Source organism: Macrobrachium nipponense, chromosome 36 (assembly GCF_015104395.2).
Source record: "Macrobrachium nipponense isolate FS-2020 chromosome 36, ASM1510439v2, whole genome shotgun sequence".
Lineage (NCBI taxonomy): Eukaryota > Metazoa > Arthropoda > Malacostraca > Decapoda > Palaemonidae > Macrobrachium > Macrobrachium nipponense.
The window spans coordinates 43808751-43823125 of NC_087220.1; the positions used below are offsets into that span (position 1 = coordinate 43808751).

General features: G+C 32.7%; 1 protein-coding gene across 8 annotated transcripts in view; it reads right to left on the reverse strand.

Moving 5' to 3' along the window:
* Positions 1–14375, reverse strand: part of LOC135203588 (SWI/SNF-related matrix-associated actin-dependent regulator of chromatin subfamily E member 1-like) — a 148968-nt gene that overhangs the window by 13089 nt on the left and 121504 nt on the right. For 4 of the 8 annotated variants that reach the window (XM_064233366.1, XM_064233371.1, XM_064233373.1 and 1 more), the window contains 3 exons: positions 6006–6081; positions 1298–1426; positions 1020–1192 (listed from right to left, as the gene is read on the reverse strand). In XM_064233366.1, coding sequence (XP_064089436.1) covers positions 1020–1192; positions 1298–1426; positions 6006–6081 — 378 coding nt within the window. Of the gene's footprint in view, positions 1–1019; positions 1193–1297; positions 1427–6005; positions 6082–7501; positions 7578–14375 lie in introns of all 8 variants that reach the window. The other 4 variants (XM_064233367.1, XM_064233368.1, XM_064233370.1 and 1 more) reach the window with 4 other exon arrangements.

Genomic DNA, 14375 nt, shown 5'->3' on the forward strand with positions numbered 1-14375 from the left:
GAAAAACAATAAAGCAAGGAGCAAATATGCAAAGTTATAGGATATGAATATTCTGCATAAGCCCATAATGATTCTAATAAAAAAGTTTATCCAAATCAGAGTTAAAATATTCAACCTTTATAAAGCAACAAGATCAAGAAAGTTTCATAGGATGTAAATTTACACGAACTTACGAATAACAATAGTAGTGTGGGCTACGTTGGCAACATGGTGAAAGCTTGTACTGGGTGGGAACAGATTTTGAAGTTTTGCAACATGTTTAACCACCAGAACCATTTAGGAATCGGCAGGATTCCATTTTTTGGCTACTCATGCTCCAAGAATTTTATGGATAGAAAAGCAACCCATCCTCCAAGAATTATATCGATAAAAAACCCATCTTACTGGCTTGTTCCATAACTAGTTATTAAATCTTGATAAAAATTGTCGCTGATGTTTTGTGAGAGAGGGATACTAAAATTTTTGTATTCCTGTCTGCTGGCATTTTAAAACAGAAAGTATTAAATATATAGCCCAAAAAGTAGTTTGCTCTGTGATTCAGTCCTGTTGACTCAACAAGCACCTGAATGTTGCCTGCCTCTGGATTTTCAGGATACCCTTCATTTACAAATTTCAATGAAGCAAATGGCCATCATATGCTTAGTGGACCTTCTATATGCCACAAGCAACTACATAAAACCTCTCCATACCTGCAATTTCCATCTGGTGTGACCACTTGTCACTTAGCCAACCTCAAGCCAAGAATATTTCATAACCATGTACATTTAAGCCAAAACAGAGTTTTACATCTCCCTAACTTTTGAATAATGCCAATTATTTTCTTTTAGTCTAATGACTTGATCTTTGGAACCTAACCATGATGTTAAGTGAGGTATAGTCATATTCTGAAGTCAGGCTGACAGATGGGACTTTGTTTTGTGGACAGAAAACCTAATGCAAAAAAGTAAATAAGATACAAAATTGCAAAGTATTTAAGGTACATTATCCTTACCCCCTGCAAAACAACTAAATTGCCTTACCTGATGCATTGTTAAAGACTGGACTTGTCGACGCAGAACAGTAAGACGCTGGCTTGTCACTACAGACCTCACATCTGGAACCACTGTGTCACTAAATATTTCATTGATCAAGCGATGATTGCGTACATACCTTGCATGAGAAACATGTTTAACACTTAATCCATCATCATAATCTGGAAAAGAAAAAAATGTACAGTATTAAATGCCACTAAATCAATCTATTGCAACAGTATCAAAAGACAAAATATCAGACAACATTAAAGAAATTGATCACATACCATCCTCATCTTCTGCAGGTTGGATATCAATACGTCTGTCAAGTTTGGTACCCACAGCTGTAGAGCTGGATGAGCGGTCTAGGACTTCCTTCTCTTCCACTGCTGCCGTTCCTGCTGGGTGGTAAAACCCTAATCAGTAAAGAAACAATGTGATTTCATCAGCAAGTGTAATAAAACAAACAATTTACTTATGAATAACATTACTAGGGTATCTGAACTTTTCATATATTATGACATATATACAGATTTCAGTCATACTGAAGTCTTTTTAGAGACAAAAAGATGAAAAATTTTACCTGATCATTCATGAGTAAAACAATTTCTGTCAATACTTACTAACTTGCCAATTTACAACAAAACAGAAACTATTCTATGTAAAAGTTATCTACATAAAAGTTGTACGTTATATATGTGAAATAAGAGATAGAGCAAATCGCCATTCAATATGCAGCCTAAACTTCAAATCAGCCAACCGGAGGCCATAATACATTTCTGATTAAAATCTAAAATAACAAATAGGTCTTCAAAACAACCATGATAAAAAGACTCAAAAAAAAAAAAAACACACACATAACTGCAGTATATCCCTAACCTGTAAATACAGTAATACTAACTTGAACATATAACAACATGTACTACTGTAACTTCACTTTAAGGTTATTTACAAGATGAATACCAAACTAAACCACTTAAAAACCCCTTAATACTGTAGTTGATATAGTTAGTAAAAAGTTTAAATCTATTTCATGGTTGCTTTCCAACACCTTTCCCATTTTTCTAAAATACAGACATACTCTAACACACCTACCACAAAGCAAACAAGCAACTGTGAAAAATCTGAACTGACTCAAGACAACATTGATAATAACAGGAAGAGGTGTAAGAAGCTCATCAGAAACTTATTGCATTTACAATATATGAGAAATGTACACAAAGAAAGTCATGTAATCTAATGATCTTTTCTAAATTCTCTGAAAAAACTGTTAGAAGTTTCAGTAGAACAATTTCTACTATTAGATAGGTTTAGCAAAGTATGGGGTTAATACTACTCTCTCCCTTTGAGAAAAATTTACCATATCATAGAGAATAAAAGAAAAAAAGAAATATATCTTATCAGAAAAGAATTAAATTTCTGTCAACACCATCTTGAGAATTTCCCTAAAAAAAGATCCTAACTTTCGCATTCTGCACTTGACACTTTGGTCTTGGCCTGTTCAATGGAACAGTAATCCTTGACTCACTCATAACAAAGTCATATATTCACTAACATCTTTAACTTTAATACTTAACAAGAAATTACACAATCCAGTATTAGTACGTATTATCATAAATGAATATATCTATTGTTCATATTTTGTAATCAGCAAAAAATAGTAAACAAGTTATCAAGTTACAATTTTTCAAAATTTTAAGAGTAAACTGTTCATTCTGCTTGAACAGTTTACTACCAAACCAAAACCTATTTAAGATGTTCTACAGGGACAAATTCCATATCTAAGCCTTTGACTGCTAAAATCTTTTAACATATGTTCTTGATTCTTTCCTGTTTCCTTAATATTCTCTCTCTAACACACTTACCCACATCTTTCAAAAGATGGCTGTCAAATATGGTACGTTTATATTTTACAAATCAATCAAAATGACATTTAAATAAAGACAACAGAAAAACATACTTTGTTAGGTGTTATTAAATTTGGGCTCCACAGGACTGAATGCTTTATATTAGAATCCCATTACATAGTCTGAGCTTGTTACACACAGCTTCCTACAATAATCTAGGTACCTCTGACAAAAGCAAGATTAATCTTTACTCATTGCTGTATAAGAGTACTGAATCTGTAGATGACTGCTCAACATGTGACTTACAGGATGATTATCCAGGAAAGCATGTTGAGAACATTTAAGAATTTTAGTGCCTCTTCTGACTGACTGACTGACTTGCAGTATTTTAGCTACATATGACACAAAGATTTATATGGAATAAAGAATAAAACTTCCTACTAATCACTAATCATTTTCTATGTTACCCACTGAAATGTTATGAATATACAAGATAAATAATTTACTCACTGAACTTGAAATGACTAAAAAGTTATCTTACTTCAGGCACAAGTACCCGTACCCTTTCAAATCTTTTCATGTACTGCTTAACTTTTCATGCCCCCTAAAAAAAATAACTATACATTTAAGTAAGGCTATGAAAGGTATTTTACCTACATCAAGTACAATAAAGTTACAAATATAAACAATTCCATACCATTCGAAATGGAGAAACTGTTAACCTTTAAACCATGACATGTTTAGTGAGGATGACTGAGGGTCTGAGATGATTGTCAAACTAAATTTTAACATTAATTAAAGTGAATACAAGAACAAATGATCAAAATAATAACAATGCTGAACAGTACTCAATCAGAAACAGCAGCACTTTTTATCATTTACCTTACAAGGTTTAAAGGTCACACCAATTTCATTATCGCAAAAATAAATCAAATAAAACAACGTTGATACACTAAAGAACATTTAAATATAGTACTTTTTTAAACTGATCCCATTATCTACTGCATAACTACATAATTCCTATTTGATAAAAGAAAATACTTTCCAGTCTTGAGAACAAAATAAATTGTGCAAAAAATGGTGTGATTAGTCTAGATTTGCTCTAGAATGAAACTAAACATTGGGCTAAACACAAAAGAAAAATCAGAGAAATACTGATATACATAGCTCACAGAACACTGAATAAGGACAATAAATAAGACTATCAATGTGAAATCACTATAAAAAGCCCAAATCTTATTTGTCTCCTTAACAACTATTATGGTCTGAAGTTATTTTCCCTTTTGTCTGTATGGTCAAAAAAAAAAAGAAAAATAGTTTTTGTGAGACTATATATTCTGTCTACTAAACTGATTTGCAGTTGTTATAATAGGTAAACAGAAAAACAAATTCACGGAGCAGGGTTTAGAATAAACTAATGATATTAAAGAAAAAAATGTTCTAGCATTTGTCTGTATTTTATAAAACAGATATTTTGCCTACTTCAATTATCTTTTAAGATTATCACACACCTTAAATTCCCACTTTTCGAACATCGCAGACTTAATTATAAATTCCTACATATCAAAAGTAGAAAAGTCATTTGTCGTACAGAAAGTATTATATAAGACAAAATCATATTATTGACAAATCTCTTGTGAAACCCAACAGTATGTTCTGGTATTCGTTTGTATACTTTTAAAAACAGACATTATGCCTACCCTAGTGATCTTTAAAGACTACCACGTACCCACATTCCTACTTCTCAAGCACAACAAATTCAAATAGAAAATCCTGCTTATTAAAACTAAGAACAAACTTCTGTTTTTGCACAAAGCATGGTATATGTTTTATCATATACATGTGCTGCCTTAAGTGAAAAATGTTTGCAAGTCTTGTAAAGTTTTCTAGCCTAGCACAACAATATTTACAAAGGAGATGGGATAAAGTGAGAGGTTTACTAGAATATAATTTACTGTAAATTTTAAAGTAATGTAGTACATAATAACAGCTTTACTGAGTGCCAGAGCTACTACATGAACTTAAATGCCATGTAATAGTTCTGACACTGTAACTGTTTGCTCGTCACAGATTAAGAATGAGGTTATATCTGGTAGTTTAACATATGTGAATAAAAACAATGAAACATGTCAGATAATATTTATACATCTTTTCTGCATTAGGTGACTGAAAAAGTGATGGACTTCAGTTTTTTTACTATTTCATCTTAAATTTTCATATTTAATTATTTACGTAGTCATAAATTTAGCAAAAATTTCTAAATTTTTCATTCGAACATAAAAATGAAAATGAGACTATGTAATAAGTCATAAGTAACTTAAAATGACCTATTATGACTCCTTTGATGACTTTGAATTCATTTGCTCAAGCTGTACTGCATAAAAACATATTTAGTACTAAATACAATAAAAGAAAAAATTACAAGTTTAAACCAATGTTATTCGTCATTATTTGGCAAACGACAAATTTGCTATCGGTAAAACCCAAACTAAAATCCTAATGAAATGAGCTGCAATACTTGTTAACTTACCAGCCTAACAGAAGGCCTCAATCTGAGCCTAAGTCCTAGACCACTACCATGGAATATAAGAATGTAACAAAAATAAGCTGAAAACTAAGCATGAAAATCTGAGGACGCTATTAAACCACGTGGGATGGGAGTAATGGAAAATGATCTAAAGAAAGTGGAAAAGACAATGAGTGACTTTCAGCAACTAACTACTACAACAAAGGGCAAGTTTCTTTCAGTAATAATAACTGTCACTCAAATTTTGAGACAAGATGACAAGCTCCATATGCCTTTATATCCCTAATGACATATCTCTCTCTCTCAAATGACCAATGATTTTGTTACTAAAAACCCTCCTCTAAAACTAGATAAGAACCGTAACACAAATAATAGTAAAAATACAAAACCCAATTCTGCACCGTTTACACTTTAAACAATATGAAAATTTACGTAAACTTAATTCACTGACATGATAGCGTATACCTTTCCAAACCACCAAAAAAGGTTCTCTTTCATAATCTGAGAAATGCTTTACAGCACACACAGAATAGTTGATGCAGTGTTTCAGATGAAAAAGGTAGTGGAAAATGTTTAAAATACACAAAATGATGGGAAAACAAAAACCAGATTCTTACTCACCCTTTGTTTTGGCATTCAAGTATGCCTGATAACTTGGCGAAGCATGATATGTTTTCATAGCCTTTTCATACTCAAGCTGCAAAACAAAAACCACAAATGCAAGTACTGTAGTTTACAACAAGTGAAAATGCTGTCAATGTGCTAAGAATGGCGATTAAAGTGCAACAAGACGAAATAAATTTACAAAAGAAACCCATGTTATTTTGTTAATGTTGTATGTTGGCAGAATAAAAAAAAAATACACTAAAAACAAAGAATGGACAAAGAACCACAGGAGCAAAATAAATTATATTGTAATTAATTTCAAAGAGAAGCTGCATGCAAATTACCCTCCACATACAAGCAATGCTAGAGCAATACCAAACACATGCAAGAACTAAAAAAGTGACAGAAACTCAGAAAGGATTACATCAAGGAGGCTTGTGACAAGACACTAATTCTAAGGAGCTCTCAGCTGATTGTTTTAGCTAGTACCATATGCTACACACTTGACACCCAAGTACTATGGTAATTCAAAGTACATTTCACCTGGTAAATCTGTCATGGGTATAGAATTTTCATATTGCCAAAATACAGTCCAAAGTCTCAAGTTCAAACATTTTTTCAAAGTGATACCATGACTGTCAGTTCCCTAACAACATAATACTACCTTTTTAAGTTGGATGTGGGCCAAGATACCAAAATGCTTATTCATCTCATTTTCATGATTTTACAAGAAGCTATACATTTTATCTTGCATATAGAAGGATTCAATGAACAGATACTATGTAGTGAGTGTTATGCATTACTTACATCATTTTGACAATATAAATAGTTATACATATGAATTATGCCCAATTACACTGCTCAACTAATTTTTTACATAACTAATTCAAGGTCCTACTTTTATTTTTTATCCATTAACACTAACAAAAGTATTCTGGAAAACTTTCTGAATTTACTAAAGTTATTGAAGATTTCACAATTACCCTATAAATAATTCTCAGTTTATATAAAAAAAATGACTACATGAAAGTTAGAAGAAACTGTAATCCTGAAATTGTGTGCGCCTACTTGAAATGACACAAGGGGTCTCTAGAATTAGGTCAATCTTTCCATAAAGTAAGATCCCTGGACTTTCAAACAGCTAGTGTTTAAGAGCTCTCTGCAGAACATGCAACATCAAATTAAGATCAGAAGTTCTCAGTATGAGACCATGCACTTCTAATAAAGAAAAATTCTGAAAATCACAAAACATACAATAAACTTACTTTCACCAAATAAAGGCCATAAATGAAAATGGTACATAATGCCTTTCAGAATTTCCCTTGGTAGTCTTAGTAAACCGTCACCATCAAAGGGGCATGCTCAAGTGAAAAACAGGAATGACTTCAAAACATCATTCCACTTGACCACACGATATGTATAACCCTACGGTGCTGCTGCCTTTAATAGGAGCGTCAAACTCTCTTATTATGGTGCTGCTTTGGGCCCAATCCCGGCTTCCTATAACCTACCTTTGGACTTGGCCGCCAGATACTGTTGGTAGGCAGGCGAGTTGTGATACACCTCTAGAGCCTTAGTGTATTCAGCCTGCAAATCAAAGGGAGTCAGCACGTGACATACCCAATGCTAGTGGTCTAAAACAGACCTGTACCCAGCAGTTTATCATTTTTCTTTTAAATAGCAGCAGCACTGAGTGTCATTTGTAACTGTACGAAAAGGAAAAAATGCTCTCTGGTTACTAGATATGGCATAAACTCAAATAACTATTCAACTGACACTGTTTACTGCTCATACTTTTCTAATTAATCTCTTTACCAAGATACTCCAACCATTCCTGTGGTCAACATAGTAACGTATAACAAAGCCTATAACTGAATCTACTAAAAATAAGTTGGTAATAACAGTGAACATTCACTTGTGATAAAAATAATCTACAAACAGAAGCATGGCAATGCAATCAAACAGACTTACTCAATGAAACAATATTAAGCAAATCCCCATTTGTCTATATACTGGAACAAACATACCACATCTAAATCATGTAAAAAGAAAATTAAAATTCCATCAGCAAAAAGCATGTTTGTAAGGGTTATGATTAATTTGGTTTCTGAGGTCACAAGACAACAGCAGAACAAGGCTTTACTTTCTGAATATGAGAAGCACAAAAACATGACATTCCCCTAACACTTCCCCTTTTACTGCTCTCAGAACAGTTTCAAACAAATAGCAAAAAGCCTATACAACAAACATTACAAGGTAAGCTTTCCTTAAGGACAACTATCACTAAAAGTTTTAGGAAACAATACCGACATCCTTTGTCATTTGGTTTCATAACTTTCAATATTACAAAGGTGTAATGACTTCCTGACAAAATGCACAAGCACTCCTTCTATGCACTGAGTAACTGGGAATCTTATACCAAATGAATGAATTTTACATACGGAAACTATTCCTACACACTACAACACACAAGTAACTGCTTACAAGGGAAAATCTTATTTCTTTCACTGCCTCATCAAATATTGCATAGCAAATTTGTGAATATTTTCAGAGATGTTTCTCCCTCCACTTCAAATATTCAAGAAACAAGATCATAAAAAAATTACTGAAAAATTATGTGGCATATCTTAAAAAATTCTGATAATTTCAAAATTTCAAGAAATGTAATGTAAAGTTCAGGATGTTTAACTGTTTTATGAGTACTTTCTATAAGTTCCCACGGCAATGTATAAGACTAATTGTAATTCTGCTTCAGAGCCAGATTTTCAAAGTAAAACTTACAACTAATTCTACTATGCTATGGTATTTTCTAGTCTGTGTTACTATTTCAAATACATCCAAGCTTGTTACTGCTTTCATCACAAATTTAGTACATACTCTTGTTTTGTCTTACACTTATTAATGTCAAATCTAGCATCTAGTCATCACCTTCAATGGATCTCCCTAAATTTTTTTTCCAACAACTTGGGTTAAAATACAAAAGATTACATTGGAAATAGCTGGCATGTCAATTCAAAGACAAAACAAAAATACAAAAGATGACATCAAGGATAATGCATTCACAAACATAAGAACTACATAGAGAGACCTCTCACACTACATGTCATTAATATAACCAAGACCCTAGAAATCCTGAGAATTTTCACTGTCCTGAGCTTTAGATAACAGGTTGGCTAGGCAAATAGTACATATTTCACTACCTCCATGTCAGTTGTTGACATACAAATAGGAATTCCAAGTCAACATATGTGGGTACTGACAAAATTGAAGGAATCCTTGCTCAAAATGCTGATCACTAAAAACCAGTACTTTCCAAAAGGTATTTAGCTGAGCCACCATGTTACTCAAAGCTCAAGAGCCTGGTTCGGTGTGCTTCATACCCACAACAAATAAATTCATGAAAGGTAACTAACTTGAAGAAATTACAATTACACCAACACTACAATCATTCCCTTCACCTATAACCATGCAGTTCTAAACTTCATACCATACTTAGTGAAAACAGCAAATAAATGCAGAGTTTAGATTGAAATATCAAGAAATCAAATACGATTATGGGAGCATTAGTTTCTAAATTTTTAAAACTTCCTTGGAAACAAAAAGAATGAAAAAATTAGAAATACCACACCCATAGGAAATGCTACATAAATCTTAAAAAGTTTTCTTGTGACAGTAACAATTAAATAATAAACAACTCTTAGAAAAAAAAACATCCTTAACAATTTAGATAATAAGGAAAGCTGTAATCCTTCAAGTACAGGTATACTTGGCAGTGGGAAAATCTATTTTTCAGCAACCTAAATACAGGATTTCACTTCAACATATATTAAAATTTTAGATATCAAGCAGTACATGACTTTAAGAGATGCATGCCAACAGGTGGAATATCATTTAATGTGTATGTATGTAATTAAGATATATCAAATGATCCACAAGTAATATAGTTCTATAATTCCCTCACAATGGTAATATCATAAAAAAATTATCTCCCAACCTCTAAATCTAAAAAATAATGAGAACTTTGAAGCCACTCTGTTCTGAAAAAGAGTGATTGTAGTATATAATCTTATTATACGTATAATGCAAATGTATTCAGTTCTCAAATAAAAGTATACTTTTCTATATATATATATATATAAAAAAAAAACTAAATAATACAATTATATTTTTTGGTATACATATCAACAAATAACTCATAACTAAATAAAAATTATGGCAGGAAAACCAATCAAAATGCAACTGCTGTGGTCTAATGGCTAATCTGATGAATAGTTTAAATATATATCACCCAGCCTTGAGGAGGCATAACATATACCATGTCACCTCAGGTCATTCAAGTCGTCCTCTTATACTTCAGCAAAGGATGCACCAGTTATGCTGGTTCTTTTGGTCTAACATGGTACATTTGCCTTTAATTGGAACTTCAGAAGTTAAAGCAAATATACAATACATTACTACCCTAATACTATTAGCCTTGCATTTTAATAGTATATTTTTATTGATTTACTTATCAATTTATTGATTTTTTTCTTTTTTAATACGTGGAATCTCTTCTTTCTGTAAGTCTCTTTACTTCCTCTTACTTCTTCTTAATGAACACCATATTCTTTGGAAGTTTAAACTTCAAGTCAATGGCAACGAGTATAATGTCAAAACAATACTTTCATCATTGTCTTTTGCTGTTTTTTAACTTAGTTAACTAGAAGATAGGATAAAGTCAGGCTATTGTAATTTGGTCTCTCGCTCCCTGATTATGCGCTGCTGCCTGCACCCATTGCAAGCGAAATTGGAAAATATTTTTAAAATATTGTCGTATCAGTATTAACTGCTAACCCCATTGTAAAATCAGATCATCATAAGACAAATTATCGTAAATTGAACAATACCTGAACAAGATATCTCTCTCACTTGAACCACCAATTGAAGCAGAGGCAGGTACAGCTGTTGTCATTCTCTGAGGTGGTGATGGGAGCTAAATACAAGTCTTCATAGCACTTTGTTAATTCTGATACTTTCTCTTATGTTCTAATATAGTATAATGTAAAAGCATTTTCATTAACTGTTAAAACTATTTTGCTCAATTCTACACGTCTTTACAATTCTGCTTTGCTTTCCTATACCTCATATTAATTATTTCATATTTTATTTGCACATTTTAATTCTCTTCTTCAAAGATAATCCTACCTAAACTAAAAAATAAATTGCTACTTCTGGGGAAACTTAATACTATTACTTTCTTCTGATTGAAATTGGGCACCTCTCAATAGAATTCATCACAACAATCAACATCAATATATCAAAAAAGATTTCCTTTTACAGTGCCTTGACGTCAGGAATGAAGTTAAAAAAGGAGAAAGATAATCTCTACCATCCAACATACTGCCTGGCCCTACTGCTCCTCCTTTTGTATTACTTCATCTTGTGGTATTACAAGACCAATGGCAATTGCCTTCATTACATTTTCTCTGCGACTTGAATTAGTCATCCTACCCATAATAAAACACAGTCATTTACTGCCCATTACCATCCTTGTCAATATACAGGCAGCCCCCAGTTCCCGTTGAGATCAGTTACCAGCATTTTGGTTTTATGGCGGTTGTCCAACATATTCATAACTGGGGTTACCCTCCATGGGGTTATAGCACCGTTGTCTGATTATTGGCTTCTTAGCCTAAGTGCCAAGAGGTCCTCATTAAATACAAACAACAGATGTATATCTTTTGCTTAGCTCTTTTAAAATTTATGCTTTACTTTCCTGTATCCAATAACACTGTATGTAGTCTCATATTACTACTGTATTATAAAATAGAAACAAAACGATCAATGTTTTCGTTTGGAAAAACTAGCCAAGGCCAGAAGTAAGTTTATTTTGCCTTATTTAATGCAATTTAGAGCATTTTTCTTGCTTTTAAATAGTGTAAATAAATCTCTTTGAAACTCTATATATATGGGACAAGGTTATCTTTCGTTATATGAAGTGTTTTAAAGTCGAAATGTGACAAATACGTCCTATTCTTAACTAGATTTAGTTATTTCTTTTTTTAATAAATGGCACCTTTGTTTGGTTATCAGTGGCTTAGCCTAAGTTCCGAAAGACCCTCATAAAATACAAACAACGAATATATGCATCTTTTGCTTGGTTCTTTTAAAAAGTTATACTTTACTTCCTTGTATCCAATAATACTGTATGTAGTTTCATATTATTATTGTATTGAATAACATAGAAACAGCGCGATTAATATTTTGGTTAGGACAAATCACCTGAGGCCAGAGCTAAGTTGAATTCACCTTGTTTAACTCGGTTCAGAGCCATTTTCTTGCTTCTGGCTAGCTTAAATAAATTTCTAGAAACTCTATTTACATGGAACAAGGTTATCTTCAGTTATATGAAGTGCTTTAAAGTCGAAATATGACTTAAATTTGTCTTCTTGTGAACTATATTTTTTAGGGCTGATGCCTTGTATAATAAGGCGCCCTATGAGGTAATGTTAGACTAGCGATAATCTTACGCTAAGTCGGTTGGTATTGCACTTCCATATTCAATGGAGTGTCTTGGGGTTTGTAGATCACTTACGAAGTCGGTATTATCTTCTTGGTTATGACGACGATATGTTAAACTCATGATGATTTCCTTCTGATGTGAGGTTCTTAGAAAACACAAAGTATAAAAATACTTATATTCTCTGATATTACATAGTGAAGATCAGGTATGATTGTACAATTCTTCTAATGACGATAGCTTGATCGCTTCTGCCAATGACGATGGCTAATTCTATTCTCTCTACATGATAAAGCTTAGGTAAAGAGGTACAGGTCTTCTAATGACGATAGCTAACTCTATTCTGCCCTACTACCACCTCGGTTACCAGTCATAAAGGAGCAGACAGTAGCTCGAACATATGAACATACATACAATCAGATGACATAGTTACATACGAACACACAATCAGATGACATAGTTGCTAATCACGTAGGCCGCTTGAGCTATAGGTCACGGTGTTTGTCTCAAGCAGGAAGCTTGGACTAAAGTTTATAAACAATTGAATGAACACAAGTGACGGCATGTTATCTTAGCCTATTTTTATTGTATACGTCATCTTTAGCGTTTCTAGTCTGATCACATTCCTGCAAGCAATCTGGTTGACCTCTTTAGTTTTAGTCTTTTATATATATGGACTAACATTCCATATTTTTATTATGTAACACTTACATATTTAGCTATTTTTTTGTTAATAGATGGAGGTGGGAGCATGTTTTTTTTTATTCTAAATATTAACAGATTCCTTTTGCTATCTTCACCCTATTTCACCATAATATGAGCTTTACATATTAATCTTTTATCGGTGTGAAAACAACAATAAATTGTGTTCTTTTATGCCCTGATTTTTCATTAAAATACTTTTTTCTCCACTATTATTTGCAGTCAAGTTTCATCCATGTTGCTGATGCACGATAATTTATAGTCATTAGCAGTGTGAACATTGTTTTCTCAGCTTCAGCTACAACTGCAGCCTAAAATTAGCAGTACATATCATATTTCATTGCCGATATTTTCTCCATAGTAAATAAAGGTGAAATGTAAAAATATAACCAGTCACATTCTACTTAATTATCATTATTTGTAACATAGCCACAGTAATTATTTACTATTGTATGATGGCTGAAATGCAAGCAAAACATTGTTATCCAATGCAGTTCAGTTGTTTGTAGCAAAACTACTGTTTTCATTCAGTTGTTTTTGGCTGTAGCATTTTTAAGTGATGTTTATAACATTACTAATGATACTGGTATCATTCTCTTTTACTTTTTAACTTATTTAACTAGAAGATATGATAAATAAAGAGATGGAGGAAATGTTGAGCATACTAAAAAAGGTGACTTTTTTTCTCTTTCTCTCACACTAGGCTAAGGTTTACCTAAAAGTTCATCGAATCTATCATTAAAATTTTGCAGAACTACTGTGCAGACCATAGTAAAGGATTAGGCAAATGAAATTCCACTTTTATACTAAAGAGTTATTACACATCTGGCCATGACTGTCTAAGGCATTGCTAACCAGTCTAGGGCACCGTAAGGTGGATTGTGGTGCCCGCAGACTTGAATTTCAGTTAGCGACCATTTTCGGTTACAGTCAAGCCCCCAGGAACGGAACCCTGTTAGTAACCTGAGGCTACACGTATCAAAGTCTATTTCTAATACCCAAGTGCTAAAATTTCTAATATTCCAATTCACAGTACATTTCCGGTACACTATTGGCTTTCAAAAAAGAATAAACAGAGAAAGAATCAAAGTGTTGCTTATATCAAACTTTTTCTAGGAAACCAACAAAAGACTAGTAGTTTTTGTCAAAGACTGGACATAACAAACAATATAGACATCTATGGC